Source organism: Vombatus ursinus, unplaced genomic scaffold (genome assembly GCF_900497805.2).
Source record: "Vombatus ursinus unplaced genomic scaffold, bare-nosed wombat genome assembly UNPS02010788.1, whole genome shotgun sequence".
NCBI classification, from domain to species: Eukaryota; Metazoa; Chordata; class Mammalia; order Diprotodontia; family Vombatidae; genus Vombatus; species Vombatus ursinus.
This window is the reverse complement of record NW_020950566.1, coordinates 4,662,715-4,683,495: the sequence shown is the minus strand read 5'-3', so window position 1 is coordinate 4,683,495 and position 20,781 is coordinate 4,662,715. Positions and strand designations below refer to the sequence as shown.

At 36.2% G+C, this 20,781-nt stretch overlaps 1 protein-coding gene across 3 annotated transcripts in view; it reads right to left on the bottom strand.

Annotated features, from left to right (window-relative positions):
• PTPRZ1 (protein tyrosine phosphatase, receptor type Z1) overlaps positions 1-20,781 on the bottom strand; it is a 239,002-nt gene that overhangs the window by 98,297 nt on the left and 119,924 nt on the right. For all 3 annotated transcript variants that reach the window (XM_027855181.1, XM_027855182.1, XM_027855183.1), the window contains exons 4-8: positions 15,882-16,033; positions 13,310-13,405; positions 10,272-10,338; positions 8,165-8,322; positions 7,140-7,290 (exon numbers count right to left, since the gene is read on the bottom strand). In XM_027855181.1, the coding sequence (XP_027710982.1) occupies positions 7,140-7,290; positions 8,165-8,322; positions 10,272-10,338; positions 13,310-13,405; positions 15,882-16,033 (624 nt within the window). The remainder of the gene's footprint in view (positions 1-7,139; positions 7,291-8,164; positions 8,323-10,271; positions 10,339-13,309; positions 13,406-15,881; positions 16,034-20,781) is intronic.

The following is a 20,781-nucleotide window of genomic DNA, read 5'->3' as shown; positions in this document are numbered from 1 at the left end:
TAAATGGTGGGGAGTTAAGATTCAAATCCACATACCATGTATGACAATTTTAATTTCAAAATATTTTGCTATTGTTGAGTTGTTTTTCCGGTTGTGTCTGACTCAAAGTGACCCCATTTGGGGTTTTCCAGCTCATTTCACAGATGAGGAAACAGAGGTAAATAGGGTTAAATGACTTGCCCAGAGTCACACAGCTAGGAAGTGTCTATGGCCAGATTTGAACTCATGAAGAGGAGTTTTCCTGATTCCAAGCTTGGTGCTCTATCCACTGTACCACCTAGCTGCCCCTACCCTGGTTTTAATAGATGGAATAATGGTCTAGTTGGTCTAATAATTGGTATAATACTTAGTCTGAGGCTAAGTTGAATATCCACGTTTACTACCATATACCATTTAGAAAACAAAGACCTAAGGCAGAAAAAAGAAAAAAGACTGAAAAAGAAATGGAAATTTAAGAAAGAGTAGCAAAGAAGGAATTAATCAACAGACCTACTATGTGCCATACAATGTGTGTGCCAGATGCTGGGGATGAAAAAAATTTAAAAAATAAACTACAAGGAGCTTACACTCTGTTGTGGGAGGAAAAAATGTAACTATGTAAGTACATGCAGATTAAGTACAAAGTAAATGCAAATTATTTAAATACAAAGTAGACAAGGAAGGAGGATGCTAGCAGCTGGTAGAAGTGAGGGATTCTATGAGAAAGAGATGCTTTTGAGGCTTAGGAGGACAGTGGAAGCCAAACTAGAAATGTAAAGAAGAAAAAGGAGAGAATACACATATTTAGGATGGGCAATGGTGGAGAAAACACCATTCACAACTGCTTAATGTCACTAAATAGGACTCAAATACTATTTACTACTAATCTAAGAGCTAGTCCAAATTTAACATAGTGCTATATTGAGTGTAATCTATAAACATGGACTAATGTGTTCCTACCACACTTGTGTAAAGTTGATGGACCTCTTTTCAATATGAAGTAGATGCTTGGATGACTTTTACGAAGGGAACAGCAAGATTTATGGATCCATGAGATCAACAATCATTGAGGTTAGCTTTCTCCTCACAGAGTAGTATATCTTAATGAACTGAAACAAAAAAAAATCAATATAGATCTTCAAAGGTTGTAAATGTCATAATCAGAAATGGTGTGTTTGTAATATGAATTTCTAAAGAACCAAATCATATTCTTTAGGTAAGCATCCCAAAGAGGAAGAATCCTAGAGGCCTAAAGGCATGACATGACTTATCCAAATATAAAGTAAGTCACAGAGTTGAGATTTGAACCCAGGTCCAATGCTCTTTTCATTACATGATCAATACATTTCTGGTTTTATATATATATATATATGTGTGTGTGTGTGTGTGTGTGTGTGTCTAATGACATACTTGATATCTTTGATGTCATTTCTTCCACAAAAGCCATTGTGGGTAACATGCTGAAGGGAACCAACACATACAAGATATCTTTCCATTTTCCTTCAAGTCACTTGTAATCCTGATCCTTCCAAGATTGTGGTGTTTTCTTATACCTTGCTTCCCTTCTTGTATTCTTCAATTCAGTGATGTTTAAATTCTAAATTTAAATAAATGTTTAAATGATATTTCTCAATTTCTTGCTGTTCCTCCATCTCCTGATCCCATGCATTTTCACCGGCTGTCCCCCATACTTAGAACTTTCTCCCTCTTCATCTCCACCTCTTGGCTTCCATGCCGCCTTATAAGTTCCAGCTGAAATCCCATCTTCTCCAACAAGACTTCCTGACTCTCGGTGCCTTCCCTCTGTGATTATCTCCAATTTATTCCATGTATATTTTGTCTGTGCGTGGTTGTTTGCATGTTGCCTCCCTCATTATACTATGAGTTCCTTGAAAGCAGGGTCTGTTTTGCCTTTGTCTATATCCCCAATGCTTAGCACAGTGCCTGGCATACACTAGGTGCTTAAGAAATGTACACTTGGGGGCAGTGAGGTGGCGCAATGGATAGAGCACCTACCCTGAAGTCAGGAGGACCTGAGTTCAAATCCGGCCTCAGACCAAACACTTGACACTTACTAGCTGTGTGACCCTGGGCAAGTCACTTAACCCCAATTGCCTTAAAAAAAAAAAAAAAAAAAAAGAAAACAGAAAAAGAAATGCACACTTGACTTTTGCCCATCTAAAATAATAAGTGACAGGCAGCACTTTTAAGAAGGCAGGAATGGTAGGAATGGTCATAATCCTGAAAATGGTCTAGTCTTTCATGTTCCTGCTTCAACCACCATTAATTTCTGGGGTACACAACAGTAGCTACGGGGGCTGTTCAGCATTTGGTATGCTGGCGCAAATGATAAAGAGTGTTGATCTTTAGATTAGGAACACCGGGGTACATCACAGGCAAGTCATTTGAACGTTTCAGTTTCCTCATCTGTAAAATGGAGATGACAATACCCACCTTATGGAGTTGAAGATTTCCAATAAGGTAACATACGCAAGTGTTTGGCAAACCTTAAAGAGCTCAGTTATTATTATCCATAACAATAATAATCTTAGGTGCAAGTATTTACTTTTCATTTATTTTTTCACATAACATTAGAAGGCAGTATTTGCACGCCAGTGACTTATATGAATGCTATTTACTCCTATTAACCTTTTGAGGAAGGAAACAGTCCTAAAGGATAACCTATAACACAAAATTTGTAGCCAACCGCAGAAAATTCTCCTAGCTCTAAAACAACAGCATTCTGATGAAAAAATACTAGCACTGGGGCAGCTAGGTGGCACAGTGGATAGAGCACCAGTCCTGGACTCAGGAGGACCTGACTTCAAATAGTCTTATCTGATAATAGCTGTGTGACCCTAGGCAAGTCACTTAACCCTGATTGCCTCAGCAAAAAAAAACAAAAAAACTCAAAAACTAGCTTCATACTATTTTGACTAGATGACCAGGGATGCTGAGGAGGGCATTTCTGTTCAGGAAAGACGTATTTTTTTTTACTATTTAATTCTTAGTTTACAACTTTTATTTTTCCATACATAAATCCCTTTTCCTAAAAATTTGTATCAGTTACTAGTTAATAATAGCTTCTGGATGGCTACAGGGGAATAAGTTTCTTCACATCGTTCTACACATGATTAGGCCCTCAAAAAATTCTTCCTACTCCACCTACTGACTGCACACCCACATCCTCTCCAAGCCCTCCTCCCTATCCCCAGAGCTGCTCCCTAATGGTCAGGAAAATGTTGCTTCTGAGAGCTTGCTTTCATTTCAGTTAGCAAAAAGTGAAATTTCCTGGCTCTGTACATGGTGTGATTTTAAAGTGGTAACATGTTTTTCTTTTTTTTTAAGCCACACAAAAAAAGTCAATTTTCTTCTATTTTATAAGCTGCCATCTATAGTCACCAAATAATGTGTAGAATTTTAGAAAGCTTTCCTTCATTCTTAAGGCCCGAGCAAAAGGTCAAACTGTTTAAAAACTGCTGTTGTGACTCCTGTTGGCACATACATAGGTCCTCATCATTTTTGTTCTGAAGATTTGTGGGAAGAAAACATGTTTTCCTCAGAAAAATACACCTTGGGGCAGTTAGATGGCACAATAGATAGAGCACTGGCCCTGAAGTCAGGAGAACCTGAGTTCAAATCCAGCCTCAGACACATGACATTTACTAGCTGTGTGACCCTGGGCAAGTCACTTAACCCCAACTGCCTCAGCAAAAAGAAAAAGAAAAATATACCTCCACCACTGCAGGGCAAAAATGACAAATGACAAAAAATTTTATATCAAATCAGAATAATGGCAACTTATATTTTAAACCACAAGAATAAGAAGCAGACACCTAACATAACAAGTGCTTTCCTATCTCTGAATTCCTTTCATTCCTATACTCATAAATCATTAATAAAGGTGCAGCTTTTTAAAGAATATAATAGTATTTAATTCAATGAATTTATTTTGTTTATTTTATTTTAGAAAAGAAGCTGGCTCAGTTCTGTTCCATTTTCCATTAATTAATATTCTATTATTTACTGGACAGGATGTTACAGTGTTCAGTGTTGCTGGTGGAGACATAATTGAATTTCCTGGCTTTGGGGTAATTTAATTAGAAACTTAATGTTGCATTAAATGTAGCTATTCATCATTGTTTTCACTCTCTTCTTTTTTGGTAACGGGAAAATTATTGTCACAAATATCACATTAAAACAATTAACCTGTGTTCTTTTAAAGACTAATCTTTGAAAAACAGATGATTATTAAAGTAGTAGTATACATATCAAAGAAAATTTTTATGGAGTGAGAATGAAAGAAGAAAAAAATTAGTTCCAAGAACAACTTTTTGAATAGTCCCCAAGAAAAAGGTACTTCACTAATTTCACTAACTTTTTAGCACATTCTGGGATGAACCAAAGGTTAAAATAGCTCTTGTCTGTTATGGGACATTTTTAAAATAATGTCTACATTGTTTAGTAAATTTAAAATTACAAAAATGCCTCTGAAAATACTCCCTTTGGGGTGATTTTTTCAATCATTGTGGGGGACACTGCCATGCTTCCTGTCTCATGGAGGAGGAATCAGTCATCTTTGGCCCCTCAATGTTCTCCATTTCTCAAAAACAAGACTGTTGCCGAATACAGGGAATTAAGAGTGTGGTATATTGGATACAGGCGTTGGCTTAGAGTTAGGATTCAACTCTTTTTGTCTTCCATGACATTCATCAATTTAGCTCTCTTTCTAACTCTCTGAATTCTCCTTTATATCCATTACTGACTGCCACTTTCTCCTTTTTTTAAAAATTTAATTAAATTTAATTTTCAGGTCCACATTTTTTTCCTCTCAACCTCTGAATCCTCCTCCCCAGTACCCCAAAACCCATTACAAACATACATAATAAACAAAATCCCTACATTGGCCATGTCTAAATATGTACTTTGGGTCCATAACCTCTATGTGGAAGTGGATACCATGTTTCGTTATAAGCCCTCTGGAGCTGTGGTTGGTCATTGATTAACTGTGGGTATTTCCCAAGGTTTTCTCCTTAGCCTTCACTTCTGTCTCAACATTCTCATTCAAGGGGATTCCATCCATTCACAAGACTTTTAGACTATTAATGTTATACAGATGACTCTCAAATCTCTAAGTCCGACCTCTCCTAGGCTCCCGTACTACAGTATTTTTAACTACCTTTTGGGATCTCCACTGGAACGTCCCAATGTCACCTCAAATTCAACATGTCAGCAGGATGGTAAAGTAGAAGAAACTGACTTGAAGTCAAGACACTTGGGTTTAAGTATGAGCTGTACCAGTTTCTAGTTGTATAATCTTAGACAAGTCACTTAACAGCTTTAAGTTTTAATTTCCTTTGCTATAAAAAATGCGGACAATAATTACCTCACAAGCCAAACTGAATGATTTCTCTCAATCTTCAATCTCCTTGGCGTCTCTACAGCCTTTTACACTGTGGAGCATCCTCTCTGCCTTGATATTCTCTATTCTCTAGGTTTTTGGGATACCACTCTCCTGGTTCTCTTGTCTGACCACTCTGTGTCAGTCACCTTTGCTGGATCTTCACATGTATCGTCAACTCAACATGGGTTCTGTCCTGGGCCCTCTTCTCTTCTCCCTCTATATTATTTCACTTGTTAATTTCATCAGCTCAATTGGATTCAATGATTATCTCTATTCTGATGATTTTCAAATCTACTTCACCCACCCTAACCTCTCTGCTGATCTCCCATCTCCAGCTGCCTTTTAGATATCTCAACTTGGATGTCCTACAGATATCCTAACATTTCCAAAACCGAACTCATTATCTTTTTCCCCAAAGCTGCCCCCTTCCCAAACTTCCCTAAGTAATAGGAAAATAGGAAAAAAAGTAACAGGGAAAGTGGAGGACACCACCACCTCCCAAAGCCCCAGGCTCACAACCTAGGTGTCATTCCCAACTCCTCACTCTCTCTCACACCCGATATTAAAATCTGTTGATTTTGTCTTATCTCTTACATTTGTCCACTTTTCTCTTCTGATACTGCCACCAACCCAGAACAGGCCCTAATCACCTCATGCACGGACTGCAGTAATAGATTGCTGGTTGATGAGCCTGCCACATATCTCTCCCCACTCCAGGCTATCTTCCACTCAACCATCAAAGTGATTTTCCTCCAACTCTGGTCTGATCATGTTACTCCTCACCCTGTTTCTCCTCTATTCAAACTCCAGTGGCTGCCTATTACTTCCAGGATCAAATATAAAATTCTTCGTTTTGTGTTTTAACTCCCCTTAGAACCTGGTCCCTCCTACCTTTTCAGTCTTCTTAGAGTTTACCTCTCCTCCCCCCTCTTAATGTTCCCCAGGCCTTGTTCTTCAGTCAAGGAATACTGGTTCCCTCAAATAAGACGTTCCTCAAATAAGATGAACTATTTTCTGACTCCTGGAATTTCACTGGCTGTCCCCCATGCATGGAAAGCTCTCCTTCTCATTCCTGGCTCTTGGCCTCCCTCACTTCATCCCAGCTAAAATCTTCAGCTCTTCCACAGATAATCTTTCCTCGGTTGATCATTTTCTAATTATCCTATATTACAGCTTGTTGTCTTCTCCATAAGATTGTGAATTCTTTGAGGGTAGGGGCTGTCTTCTGCCTTTCTTTGTATCTCTAGGGCTTAGTATAGTGCCTGAAATACAGCAGGTGCTTAATAAACGTTTGCTGGCTGACTTCATTGACTGATTACAGCTTGCTAAACTAATCTTTCTACCTTCTGTTTTGGGACCTTTGTTTGAAATATTCTCTACTTGGAATTCCTTCCTTGAAGCTCTGTACATAAATTCTACCTCTACTTGAAGGTCTAATTCAAATGCCACCTTTTCATAAAACTTTTCCTTATCACCCCAGAAAGAAATTATTTCTCTTTCCTTGGTACATACCTTTATTACAACACTAGGCACACATAAACTGCCATTTTCTGCAATTAAGCTATGGCGTACATGTCTTATCTCCTTGAAGGAAAGGACCATGTCTTTCTGTTTTTATCTTTGGAAATTCCATAGGGCTGAACCTCATTCACAAGCCCAGCTTTACTCAGTATTTCCTTTTGACTTTTATTTACTTAAAATAATGTTGCAATCCATGTGGTCAGTAGAAGGTATGAACAAAAACTACAACAAATACCTGTTTCATGGAGCTCTTCTTCTCCAGTATATGAAGAAAACACCAGCCTAGAGAACTTGTACTGCTGTTCCCGGAAATTATTTTGCAGGTAGTCCATCAGCATGACATACCCAGACTGCTGCATTGTAAGAACTTCACAAAAGACAGCCAACTGGGAAAAAGGACCAAGGAACTCAAGATAGCTATTAGAAAACCCCAAAGGAAAGAAACATCCACCAAAATGCTACCCTCTTCAAACCAAAATGACATATAAAACTGCCTATGTAAAACTCGACATTTGAAATGAATTTAGAAAAAGAATTCTTGAATTTTATTTTAACTTGTTTTAACCTATAATCCTTAAAGCTCTCACCTTATCAACATACAAGTTTTCTTTTCTTATAAAAAATCGATAACATTTTGTTTTGAAACAACAGATATTTCCCACTAAATTCCTTATAAAATATAGGCCCTGGAAAAAAAGTTTGTTGATCCTCAACTGGAATGAGAGGGTGTTTCAGCCCTAACAATATTAACTAGTATTGACTGTGGTTGTTCTATGGTGATTTCATCTACATTATTACAGTCATTGTGACACACAAATTTTCCGGAAAAAGAGTAATTTGGATTCCTGTGCTCCCATTTTTTTAATGGTTCCCTGAGGTTACCACTGGTCACTGGAAAAAGGACTAGAACACTGCCATCTACTCCTCTTTCTCATAACTGTGTGGACTATGGAACTTGAAATTATATAGCATAGAGAAACAGGACAGCTTTGGGGAAATCACATGTTGAATTTATCATCTATTTGAAATGAAACGCAAACTGTATGTAGTAGTGATTCACAGCTTGATGTACAGAATTTTTCCTCTTCTACTTTGTATATGGAAATGTCCATTTTATTTTGCTGTTTGTTGATTTCTGAATTAAAAAAATAATTTAAAAAAGAAATTATGTGGTGTGCTTCCAACACATTAGTTACAGAAATATTTACCTTTGAGCAATTCTGAGAAATCACTTCATATCTATTAGATTTGCAAAATTACCTGGCTTTCAGAAATGCTAATGGGATCTTTAAAGACAATCCAGTTAACTGATTCTGTGCAGGGAGGAGTGGTCAAGGATCCATTGTAAGTATAATACTTGTCTGTGGAGTTTGGCAGAAGATTCAGCAAAACAAATGGATTTAATGGAGCTTGCTTTCCTGCAAAGCAATATTACAAATTTTCGTTTTGAGTTCCAACACTGTTTATTACTAAAATAATCATAGGGGCTAGCAAAACAAAAATCCACAATTTAATACTCATTTGATTGAAATTATAATTACATAATATATTAAATTATAATTAAAACTATAGAATTAAAATATATAAAAATATATATTCAATCATTGGGATACACATGGAGATAAAACATCTCCATGAGTAAATTCTATGTTTCCTTTGGACTCTCAAGCCTTACATTCTTTGGTGGGAGCTAAGTTATAAATACAAAATCATCAACAATATTCTGATAAGAGTAAGTCAGCAATCCAATCAGTTACTTCCTACAAAGGTATTAGCTTTTTCCTAATTCACATGTCTTATTCTGTTAATTATTAATATAAACCGTAACATATTTAAATAAGCAAGAAATACACTATTTTAAGATAAATATAAAAATGTGGCTGAATTTTTGAAATAATTGTGTTCATTTCTAGGTATTATAGTTTAAGGAGAATAATGATGTGAGGATATAAGGAGGAAAATGATAAATATGCTTCCAGGTAGGGTGAGTAGGCTATGAAGAATAAGACATTTCTTTTATAAGCGTAACAACATTTTTAGGTTTCAGCGTTCTAACAAGCAGATTTTCCCCACTCAGGCTAGATAAAATCTGTTACTGACTAAATAGATGCACGTGCTGTTTGTTACATTCATGGCTGAATTGGGCAGCAGGATCTTCAAATAAAGCAAGCAGTTATGGGAAGATCCTGTTTGATGCCTGTTTCATTCTCCCTTTCACAAAGTAAAAGCAGCACCCCAGTAGGTCACACTTCCCTGACTACAGAGATCTTTGGTCAATTTAAGACCTCACACGAAATTGACAAAGATCAATCAATCCTATGCTAGGCTTCAATTTTGAGGATAAAGTCCTAGATATTGAGTTTTATTCTTGATTTGAAAGTTGAGAGCTTCCAAATTACTAATATTCTTTATTAAATGTCAGGCCTAATATGCTGTGCTAGAGTTCCATGAAAATGAACAACAAAATAATAATGATGTCTGCTTTGTAGTCTCAGACCCTGGGAAGTACCGGCTATTCGATTTGATTCAACAGACAATTGAGTATGGTGCTAGGCACTGACTCTGCATCCTTTCTCTAGCATCCTATGGCTGATCCGTTAATAATGGTCAATACTTTCACTTTTGCTTTTTATTATGGACTCAAAGTTTCTGTACCAGTCAGTCTGATAGTCAGTTAATAAAGTATTCATTAAGTGCTTAAGCTTAAATGATATCAAAGCATATTCTATTTCAATTTCTATGATAATTCTCCTTCCTAAAGTATTCTCTTTTTTTTTTTATGGTTTAGGAAAAGTGTTTTTCCAGGGTTACATTTGAGAACTTAATTTTTATTTGGAGAAGTTCTGTTATTTAATTTTTTATTCCAATGTAGTATTTAATTTTATAATTAATTTTTATTTAAAATTTGTATTTTCACAGTCTGCCTTCAATTTAGAAGCTAAACTCTCTTAATTATACATAAAACTGATATGAAACATAGAAGTAATAATTCAGAATAGAAAAGCATCATGAGACTGATTTGATTGAAGAATGAAATCAATAAAATAACAATTTCTTCCCTCCATTAGGATTTTATGACTCACATTTGACAGATCTTTTTTCACAAATTGTTCTTGGAAGTTGGAAATTCATGTTATCAATATGAGAAAGAAAGCAGAGATTTCTCTATTTAAAAATGTATAAAATCGTGCGTTTGGAAAAAAATAAGGATTTCTAAGTATCATCATGCTCTCTGTGTATGCACATGTATCTTCTCTTTGTGTATATACTCCAGTCTTTGAGACTATATGATTTTCATTAAAGCTTTATACACATCAAAGGTATAATCTGGAAGATATATACTCCTCTAAACAGAATAGCAACTTACCAAAACGGCTGACACTGTCTACTCCTTCAATAATTGCTTTATAATCCATATTGTCTTCTATTCCAACCTGTTAAAGAAAAGTGGTTATAATATTTTACTCAGTGTTAGTCAATAAGCATTTATTAACAACCTACTTTGTGCCAAGCACATAGTTCTATAAAAGCATTTAAAAGTTAATGAATTCCATCTTAAAAATTATGCTATGAAGTACAATATATTCAAATAAAACTTAAGAAAATCTTCTGATTCTTCACAATAACTACTATACCCAAAGGATCTATGTTTTGGTCAAACTGAGTAAGTTGGGTATATGGCAACTCCTTCTACCAAGACAGACTATATACTTATGATTTAGTAGGAGATTCCTACAGAGTTGCTTGAGGTATTTAGATATGAAATGACTTGCCCAGTATCACTGAGCTTATCAGTGTAATGGGCAAGATTTGGATCAATCCCTTTGTGACTCCAAGTCCAATACTCTTATGTACTGTACCACTCTGCCTCTATGGTAACTGCTATACACTTATCCCTTTCACATCACGATTTTCCCCATCACAGTTCTGATATATCAGGGATCAGCATAAGAAATCAAATTGGGGGGGGGGGTGCAGAGCCAAGATGGCTTGATCATGAGCAAGCAGCACGAAAAGAGTCAGACTATATTATCTTACTTTGGTGACAAAGAAGATCAAAACATACAACCAGAAGAAGACAACAGAGTCAAAGGTCCTACATCCAAAGCCTCCAATAAAAATACGAATTGGTCCCAGGCCATGGAAGAGCTCAAAAAGAATTTTGAGAAGCAAGTAAGAGAAGTGGAGGAAAAACTGAGAGTGATGCTAAAGGAGACCCAAAAAAATATGGAAGAAAATAACATCTTAAAAAATAGCCTAACCCAAATGGCAAAAAAGGGCCAAAAAGCCAATGAGGAGAAGAATGCCCTAAAAAGCAAAATTGGACAAATGGAAAAGGAAGTCCAAAAGATTACTGAAGAAAATACTTCCTTAAAAATTAGAATCGAGCAATTGGAAGCCAGTGACGTTATGAGAAATCAAGACACTGTAAAACAAATCCAAAAGAATGAGAAATTAGAAAACAATGTGAAATATCTCACTGGAAAAACAACTGACCTGGAAAATAAGTCCAGGAGAAATAATTTTAAAAGTACTGGACTATCTGAAAGCCATGATCAAAAAAAGGGCCTAGACATCATCTTTTAAGAAATTATCGAGGAAAACTGCACTGATATTTTAGAACCAGAGGGCAAAATAGAAACTGAAAGAATCCACCAATCTCCTCCTGAAAGAAAGCCCCAAAGGAAAACTCCTAGGAATATTGTAGCCAAATTCCAGAGTTCCCAGGTCAAGGAGAAAATATTGCAAGCAGCCAGAAAGAAAAAATTCAAGTATTGTGGAAGCACAATCAGGGTAACACAAGATTTAGCAGCTTCTACGTTAAGGGACCGCAGGGCATGGGATATAATATTCCAGAGGGCAAAAGAGACAGGATCACAACCAAAAAATCATCTACCTAGCAAAACTGAGTATAATCCTTCAAGGGAAAAAATGGCCATTCAGTGAAATAGAGGACTTCAAGTATTCTTGATGAAAAGACTAGAGCTGAATAGAAAATTCAACTTTCAAATACAAGACTCAAGAGAAGCATGAAGAGGTAAACAGGAAAGAGAACTCATAAGGGACTTAAGGATGAACTGTTTACATTCCTGCATGGAAAGATGATATTTGTAACTCATGAGACCTTTGTCAGTATTAGGGTAGTTAGAGGGAAAAAATTATATGGATAGACAGACAGATAGCTAGCTAGATAGATAGATAGATAGAGGGCACAGGGTGAGTTGAAGATGAAGGGGTGATATCTGGAGAATAAAATTAAGTAGTGAGAAAGGATTATACTGGGAAAAGGAGAAAGAGAGAGGTAGAGTGGGGTAAATTATCTCATAAAACAGACAAGAAAAGGCTTTTATAGTGGAGGGGGAGTGGGGGAAGGTGAGAGGGAATGAGTAAATCTTATTCTTATTGAATTTGGCTTAAGGAGGGAATACTATACACACTCAATTGGGTATAGAACTCTATCTTACTCTAAAGGAAAACAGGGGGGAAGGGGATAAGAGAGGAGGGAGAATGATAGAGGGAAGGGCAGATTGGGGGAAGGGGTAATCAGAAGCAAACACTGCTGAGAAGAGACAGTGTCAAAAGAGAATAAAATAAACAGGGGATGGGATAGATGAAGGGAAATATAGTCAGTTTTTCACAACATGACTACTATGGAAGTGTTTTGCATGACTATGCACATATAACCTGTATTGAGTTGCCTGCCATCTCAATGAGAATAGGGAGGGAGGGAGGAAGGGAGAAAATCTGGAACCTAAAGTTTTAATAACAAATGTTAAAAATTGTTAAAAAAAAATAAATAAAATTGCTTATTTTCCTCTGTGAGGAAAAAAAAGAAATTAAATGGGAATTTGGGGGGAGTTTTGCGGAAGCTGCAGACAACATGCGAAGGTCAGTAAACAACATAGAAAAAGTTTAGAAACTCAGAAATACATAAATATATGTATTGTGTCATATCATATCAGCATACTTTATCTTTTAATACCATAATATTTCAGACTTCTCTGGTATGAATGGAGGGCCAAAAATTTTTGCTCAGATTTTCCATATTTGGGGGGAGAGGGCATTGTGCCCCTAAGCCTCGTGATGTGGAAGGGATAACTGAAATTGTTAATAAAATCTTACATTTGGGAGCAGCTAGGTGGCACAGTGGATAGAGCTCTGGCCTTGGAGTCCGGAGAACCTGAATTCAAATCCGGTCTCAGAAACTTGACATTCACTAGCTGTGTGACCCTGGGCAAGCCACTTAACCCCAACAGCCTCACCAAAAAGCAAAAAAAATAAAATAAAATAAAATAAAAATAAATCTTACCTTTGTATAGGCACAATATCACATTTAGGATATCATATAATACTCACAATAACTCAGAGGAGATAATGTAGGTCTTTAACCAAAGTTATCATTACCTCAAATAAAATGGATAAAGCTCTTAATTTTCCTTTCCCTTTAACTGCGTCCTCAAAACTTGCAAACTGGTCCGGGTCAAAGCAGTAGATCTGCATCTACAAACAAAGCAATGAGCTCTTTAGCACTTAGAAATAAGTTACCCAAGTTGATCAACAGACTCAAGAGAATCGATCTCTTCACTGAAGTATCTACTTGCAAAAGGCAAATCTTAAGGAAGACCATGAGAGGAGCACAGGAGCCCCTGGTTTCATACAAGTGCATGTGACCACAGTTGTCAGCTTCTATTAAAAAAACCACAAAAGGCTTGCTCTTCTACATAAAAGTCAATGTAAATTCTGTGACCTGAACAGAATAAATATTTTATGCACTGAATGAAAGGCTGCAGATCGTAAACCGCTCCCTAGAGATAAGTGAGACTCATTTGGAATCTGATGAACATGTTTAGGCCACAGAGTACATTAAGGAAGTGACTTACTAGAGTAAAAAATCAATTTATCTAGAAAGCCTGGAGAGGAATCGGCCATTTGGAATAGTCCACGTTTTTGCATAGCAAAGGGTTTACCCCTTTAAAATCACCAAAAAATTTATTTTCAAATTTGTACAGAAATCTTGATAAAACATATTCACCTTTTCCTAGACTTAAAAATGGGTATAGTATTAATTTCATAGCATTATAGTAACGTAGATTTAGAGCAGGAAGGATCTTCAGAAGCTTTAGTCCAATATCATTTTACAGATGAGAAAACTGAGGGACAGAGCAGTAAGGGACTTTTCCAAGGTCACATAGGTAAGTATGTGAGGCAGGATTTGAACCCAAAGCTTCCTGACTCCAAACACCAGTCTTCTATCCACTACCTAATCCTGCCTTTCACTTAGTCATCAATATTGAATATGCTGATGTCCTGCTGGTCTACTCTAAACATTTAGGGTTACTGCACTTACTTACTCTAATCTGTTTAAAGTGTATATAAATTAAGAACACACAGGCTCTGAGTGAGCACAAGGTGGGACCAAGGAATTGATTGCCTTTTAGGAAATATTTTGGTCGCTCAGAGTCTTTTTATGTTTACTTTCAGAGTTTTGACAGTATTCTAAATAGGTAATGTTGCAGGATGGCCGAGTTCCATATAGATGACAAGGCATATATAGTTGTAACTTTAAAAAATGAATGTATTGCCCCTTTTTCCAAACAGGTATTTGTGGGGGGGGCAGAGGGAGAAGGTAGATAAATTAAGAGCTCCAGGAATATCTTACTCTAAGGAAATATAATACATGAAAAAACAAAATTATTAGCTTAAAATTAAGAAATTATAATTTCCATAACAAAAAAAAACATGTCACTTACTATAAAAAAAAAAAGATTCACTTCAGCAACCCTTTAAGTATTGAGTTCCCCAGTGCATTTAAGTGTTTACATATCATTAATTATTTGGCAGAAAGGCTAACCGGTCACTGTGCTCTGTTGTCATTTGAGAAGCCATCAGATGTGAAAATAAATACCTCTGAAATTAAAATGGTAAGTCAATGAGTGCATCTGATCCCAGTTACAAAAACTAAATTTACAAGAAGTATTTCAGGAACACATCTACTGTGTAAAGCAATGGATTTCTAGATAGCAAAAGGTCTGCCACCATCATGGGAAACTGACTAAAGACTTTATAGAGTAAGATTCTTCTAATAGAAAAAAAGCCCCTTGATTAAAAGTTGGAAGCTGCATTCATTCTTTAAAACTACTAGTGTTCTATTTTCAGGTTGCTTTTTCTTGCACACAGTAGGTCCTTGATAAATGATTTCTTAAAGGGAGGTATGATGGGAAATAGCACTGGATTTGGAGTGTTAATACTGACCGCCATTTACTACTTATGTGACCTTGAGCAAATAACTTTACCTCCCAGTCCTTAGTGTCCATATCTGTTTAGAAAGGAGTGATGATAGTTGTTGTAGTTTAGTCATTTTCAGTTGTTTCTGACTTTTCGTGACCCTGTTTAGAGTGTCATTGGCAAAGATTCTAGAGTGGTTTGCCATTTCCTTCTCCACCTCATTTTATAGATAAGGAAACCGAAGCAAACAGGGTTAAGTGACTGGTCCATGGTCATACAACTAGTTAGTGTCTGAGACGGGTTTTGAACTCAGCTGCACCACCCAGCTGTCCATGTTGTAGCAGATAGGCTTTAACATTCCTTCCAGCTCTAAATCTACGACTTTATAAATTAAAGTATTTAGGAAGACCTCTCCCTAGTCTCAGCAGTTTTTATTTCAAGAAGTATATAATTCAAGATCACCTCTTCTCCATATGTTTGGCTCAAATGGACTAAGAAAATCTCATGAGATCTTTTCTTTAGAATTACTGGAATAGATTTATTTGGGGGAGGGAGGGTGAATGAAAGAAACACCTGTTTTCTATATAAAATATATTTTATCTTTATGTTCATCCAATATAAAATAGTGTTTTACACAGAAATTATTAGACATACAGATTTCAGAAATAAAGCACAAAACATGTTGGATAGCCTAATAACTCAAATATTTACAAAAAAGCACAGTATTTAGCGTAACTATGATAGTTGTTACCTCGAGTGGAAATTTTTGTCCTTCTAAACTATGTTCTGAACCATCAGATGACATATTGCATTTTCCCCAGTGAAAAGTTATCTTGCTTGCTTTGAATGTAGTTTCCATACCACCTCCACTGAGATGGTAGTCATTTGTCAAATTTATTTCCACTAAGGAAAAAAAAAAAAACAATAACAAAGTTACATCCAGACTTCTGACGATCAAAGACCATGTTTAGAACAAAACCTTCTCATTAAATCACATCATGTTACTTGTTCACAAATTTAAAAAGAAATTACTTATTGGAGAGATTTAAAACAATTCTATCAAGTGACAATTTTGGAAGCTGAAGTACTAATTAGTTAATTAATGAAGACTTCAGTTACATTTACTTCATTACAAGCCATGCATGGTAATCCCAGCTCTGATTACTTTTCTATTACTCTTCTTTTTTGAAGGTATGAATCATCCATCCCATGACTGCCCAAAGCTTCCACAGCCTCCTTTCTCATATCCCTTTTCGCCCCATCTCCTAAGGAGAACAAGCTGATAAATGAATATTTGTGTGGTCTTGGAAAAGTCACAGCTTCTCTGGGCCTCAGCTTTCTTATCAATGACATGTAGGGGTGAGACTAGATGATAGTTAAGATCGATTAGAGCTCTAAATATTATTTAGTAATCTTATAAAATCTTTGCTTGACTCCCCTTCCCAATGAACTGGCTGACAAGAAGGAAAGCTAGTGAGGGAAAGCTGGCCTGCAGCTACTCTTCCTATTATTACCACCACCCCAACCATGATGTTCCTCCATCTTTCTATCACTCTACTCACAATGAGGAAAGTCAGGAGGAGGGATGGAATTAAATCAAAGAAAGAAGGAAAGGTAAGACAGGTATCACTGCTCTTAGCCACCCATCAGTCTCAATCTCCTTCTTCAAATCCCCAGCTTTTACCTCTCTCTTCATACTCCAAGTCTTGACCCTCTCCACTCATTGTACCTCCCAATCCCGGTCCTGAGGAAGCTGTCCCAGTTCACAGATGCCAACATTGTTAGAGTGGAACCAGGGAAGCCTATGCACCCACTATCTGGCAAGTACAGGGCAAAAGAGAAAAATCCTAGATTCTCTTGCAAAATGTAATCATAGCATTCCATGTTGGAAATCTATGTATGTATATACAGAAATACAGTGAAACAGTGGTAGTGTCATACAGTACTATTAGTACTACATTTTAATCACACTATAGATTAAGCTGAATAGAACTATAATTTATGATACAGTTTTTAATGTGTCATTCTTAGCGCTAAATAACCAAACTTTTGTAATACAACTGTATTGAAAGTTGGGAATTACCTATATAAATATAATCCAACTCTGAAATCCTAGAATTCATAAGGGGAGGAAACATTTAGAGATCACTCCCAATGTATGAAGTTCTTTACAGTTCAAAGTAAGAAGGACGCTGGGATACACAAATTACCACCACCAGCCCCATATTCACCAGTAGTAAGACTCTTCCCAGACTTCATATTTAAACTCTGAAGTGGAGAATTTAAAAATCCTTCAGAGGAGAGTAAAAAAACAAAAGAAAAAGAAAAAGAAAACAACCCAACAATGATTAATTGATTGTAAAACAGAATCTATGTGGACAGAAAACAAGACAAACAAACAAAAAAAACAAAAAAACCCGAGGTAATTTAGGTGGTAGAAGGCCGGGTTATAGCACAATAAAGAAGGTGATGGAGAAATGCTACAGAGAATACTAACTGACCCACAGTGAACTAGATGACATAGGGAATAACTAATTGACAATACAGACTGTGTAATTTGGCAGCAGATTCTGCAGGTCCCTAAAAAAGTGAGGGGATGTCTACTTGTCCAGCAGGGATTAGGTATGGATAAAATCTCTATGTTTTATTTAGTTCCATGATTTTGTAGTTCCTTTCAGTTTCTTTAAGGAGTGCTCAGGTGAGGGGAGGCAGATAATCTGAAACTGAAAATAGAATAAAACTGAATTTTAAAGTATTTTAAAGAATAAGTGCTCATGCATGCTAAAAAGAATCTTGCCCTAGAATGAGATTTCATGTAATATTGAGAAATTTCCTTTGATTCTTTGGATGATATGTGCATATTACAGCATCTATGACAAGGCAGACTGTCTTCAATTCATCATAGGCAGTGGGATTCAGTAAAATACAAAAAAATGATAAGACTAAGGTCAGCTCACATTTTGGGTAGAGTGGACAAAAAAAAGTGATGGTTAGGATTGCTAATGAGATGCGTGGAGCTGAAAGGGTAGGAGACACCACACAGAATATATTTACTTGCCCTACATGATACACTAGAGACTACCAGATCATCAGAATAGGGACAGATTACAAAAAAAGCATTTTTTAATTTGCAAAGGTAAATATGACTATGCTTTCAGGAGATTCCAAAGCCTCTTAGTATAACTGCTCTTCAGTGGCAATGAAATTGTAATAATTCACATTTGTATAGTGCTTTAAGATCACTAAAAGCTTTCCTCACAACAAGCTCATGAGACAGGCAAGTATTATTATCAGGGAGAGAGGAGCTATCATTTATAATTTCAACTTGAAGATGGGAGAAAAGGTTAAAAAATGGAATAGTTGACATGGATCCACTTCTACCACCTTGAATCTCTATGTTCTATTTGTGCAGCTACAGATGTAAAAGTGATATGGAAAATAAACCTTTTGAAACGTGTACCTTTCCTCCACAGGATCTTTCCATACCTTTCTTTCTATACTGACCTTTGATCTTCCTGAGCAGTACCTCATACCCTTAAATCTCACACCATCAAAATTTGCCCATCTTATGTTTGAAACCCTCAGGGTCTTGACTAGTGCCTTACTAATGATTGTCTTACTGGTCTTCGTAAACTAATTCATGATAAAGTGATCATGGATGATGATGGCATGTTTTTGTTCTCCAAAAATTAATAGTATATTCCTATTTCTTTCATTTAAATTTTTACTTTGTATTTTTCTGAACTTGAAAGTCACCAACAAACACAAACGCTTCCATATACAAAGAATGGAAAACAGAGTTGTATGTCAAGCTGTAAATCTCTACTACATATAATGTGTATTGATTTTTACAAGTATATAATAAATATGAATAAGTATTAATAAATTATATACTTATACTATATATTATACACATAAATTACATTATACACATAAATTACAATGTATATAAATACATTATATACATAAATTACACACACACACACACATATATATATGTTACAAGGATATAATAAATTAAACACATTAATTTCCAAGCTATTTTTTTTATCTCTGTATCCCTCTGACTTCCTTCTGTTCTCTTCAGTACATTAAAAAAATAGCACTTCTGGCAATTTGGTTTTCCTTTTTTTTTAAATCGAATTGACTAATGGTTTATCTATTTTCCTAGTTTTAAAAAATAGCTCCTAGTGTTATTTGTACAAAACATGTTGGTATTTTCAATGGTGGATTCTCAGCATATAATGCCTTTGTAAAAAGGAATGACTACTTAGTAGTGAAAATAGGAACCAATGCCAGTAGGCAGCTAGGGTACGTGACTCTAGGCATGATGTTCCATCAATCACTCCGGATGATCACCTGGCCCACCTATAGCAAAGACTGGCTGTGTCTGTGAACATGAAATAATCTTATTCTAATGCCATTTTAAAGTGACAATAGGAGAGTAGGAATTTGACTTCTGAAAGGTCATTACTTTCTTTTGGTGAAATAATGAAAGGGCCCAAAGGACCCAAGAAATAGGCCTTTTTCTTAGACATTTAGCCTGAGGTGGTGGAATGAATGCCAAGCTAGGAGTCAGCAAACTTGTATTTTACCATCTCTACAGTTTATTAGTTGGGTGACTTATCAATCAATCAAAAAGCATCTTATTAAGTATCCACTAAGTGCTAGATACTGGGATTATGAAGACCAAAAAAAAAACAAAAAAAAACAACCAAACAGTTCCTGCCCTCGAGGAGCTTACATTTTATCAGGGGGAATAACATTTACACATATAAGTGCACACAAAATATACACAAAGTAAATGCAAGACATTTTTGTGATGAATGGTGGGAGAAGCACCAGTAAGAAGCTAGTGCTATCAGGAAAGGGCTAAAATAACAAATAACATTTGAGTTGAGAGCGGAAGAAAGCTAGGGATTCTAAAAGGTGGTGATGGAGAGGCAAAGAAACAGAAGATTAAATATTGTGTGTGAGAAACAGGGATTCTCAAAATTTTTCCCCCCTCATGGCACAATATTATTCTTTGCTATGCAAAGTACCAGCTTAATATGGGAGAGTCCTGAGACTCATATGTGTGTGTGATTACAAGTACAAATTCCATACAATTTAAGGGATACTCACAATGTGATTCCAAGTATGAATTCCATCAAATTCATAGCATTCCTAGCTCAAACTCTAGGCACACTAATGGTAGTAGGGCACACCCTTTGAGAGCCACTCTCACACAGTAAAAATGAAGGACAGTAAAGTGTAATTTCTGGAAAAGGAGACCGCAGCTGGGTTTCAAGGGGCTTCCATGCCAAACAGAGCAGTTTGTATTTTATCCTAGAGATAAGAGGGAACCACCAGAGGTTTCTGAGCAGAAGAATGATATGGCTTGGCTTGTGCTTTAGGAATATTACAGTTGGCAGCTGTGTGAAGAAGCAGTTAGTTAACCTCTCTGAACATCAATTTCCTTACATTCAAAATGAAGCCTTAGAAAGATGATCCCTATGGCTCAATCCGTTTCTAACATTCTATTTTTCAATAATATTTTCTCTCTCTCTCTCTCTCTCCCTCCCTCTTTCTCCCTATATATATAAATACATAGTAGTAGTAGTAGTAGTAGTAGTAGTAGTAGTAGTAGTAGTAGTAGTAGTAGTAGTAGT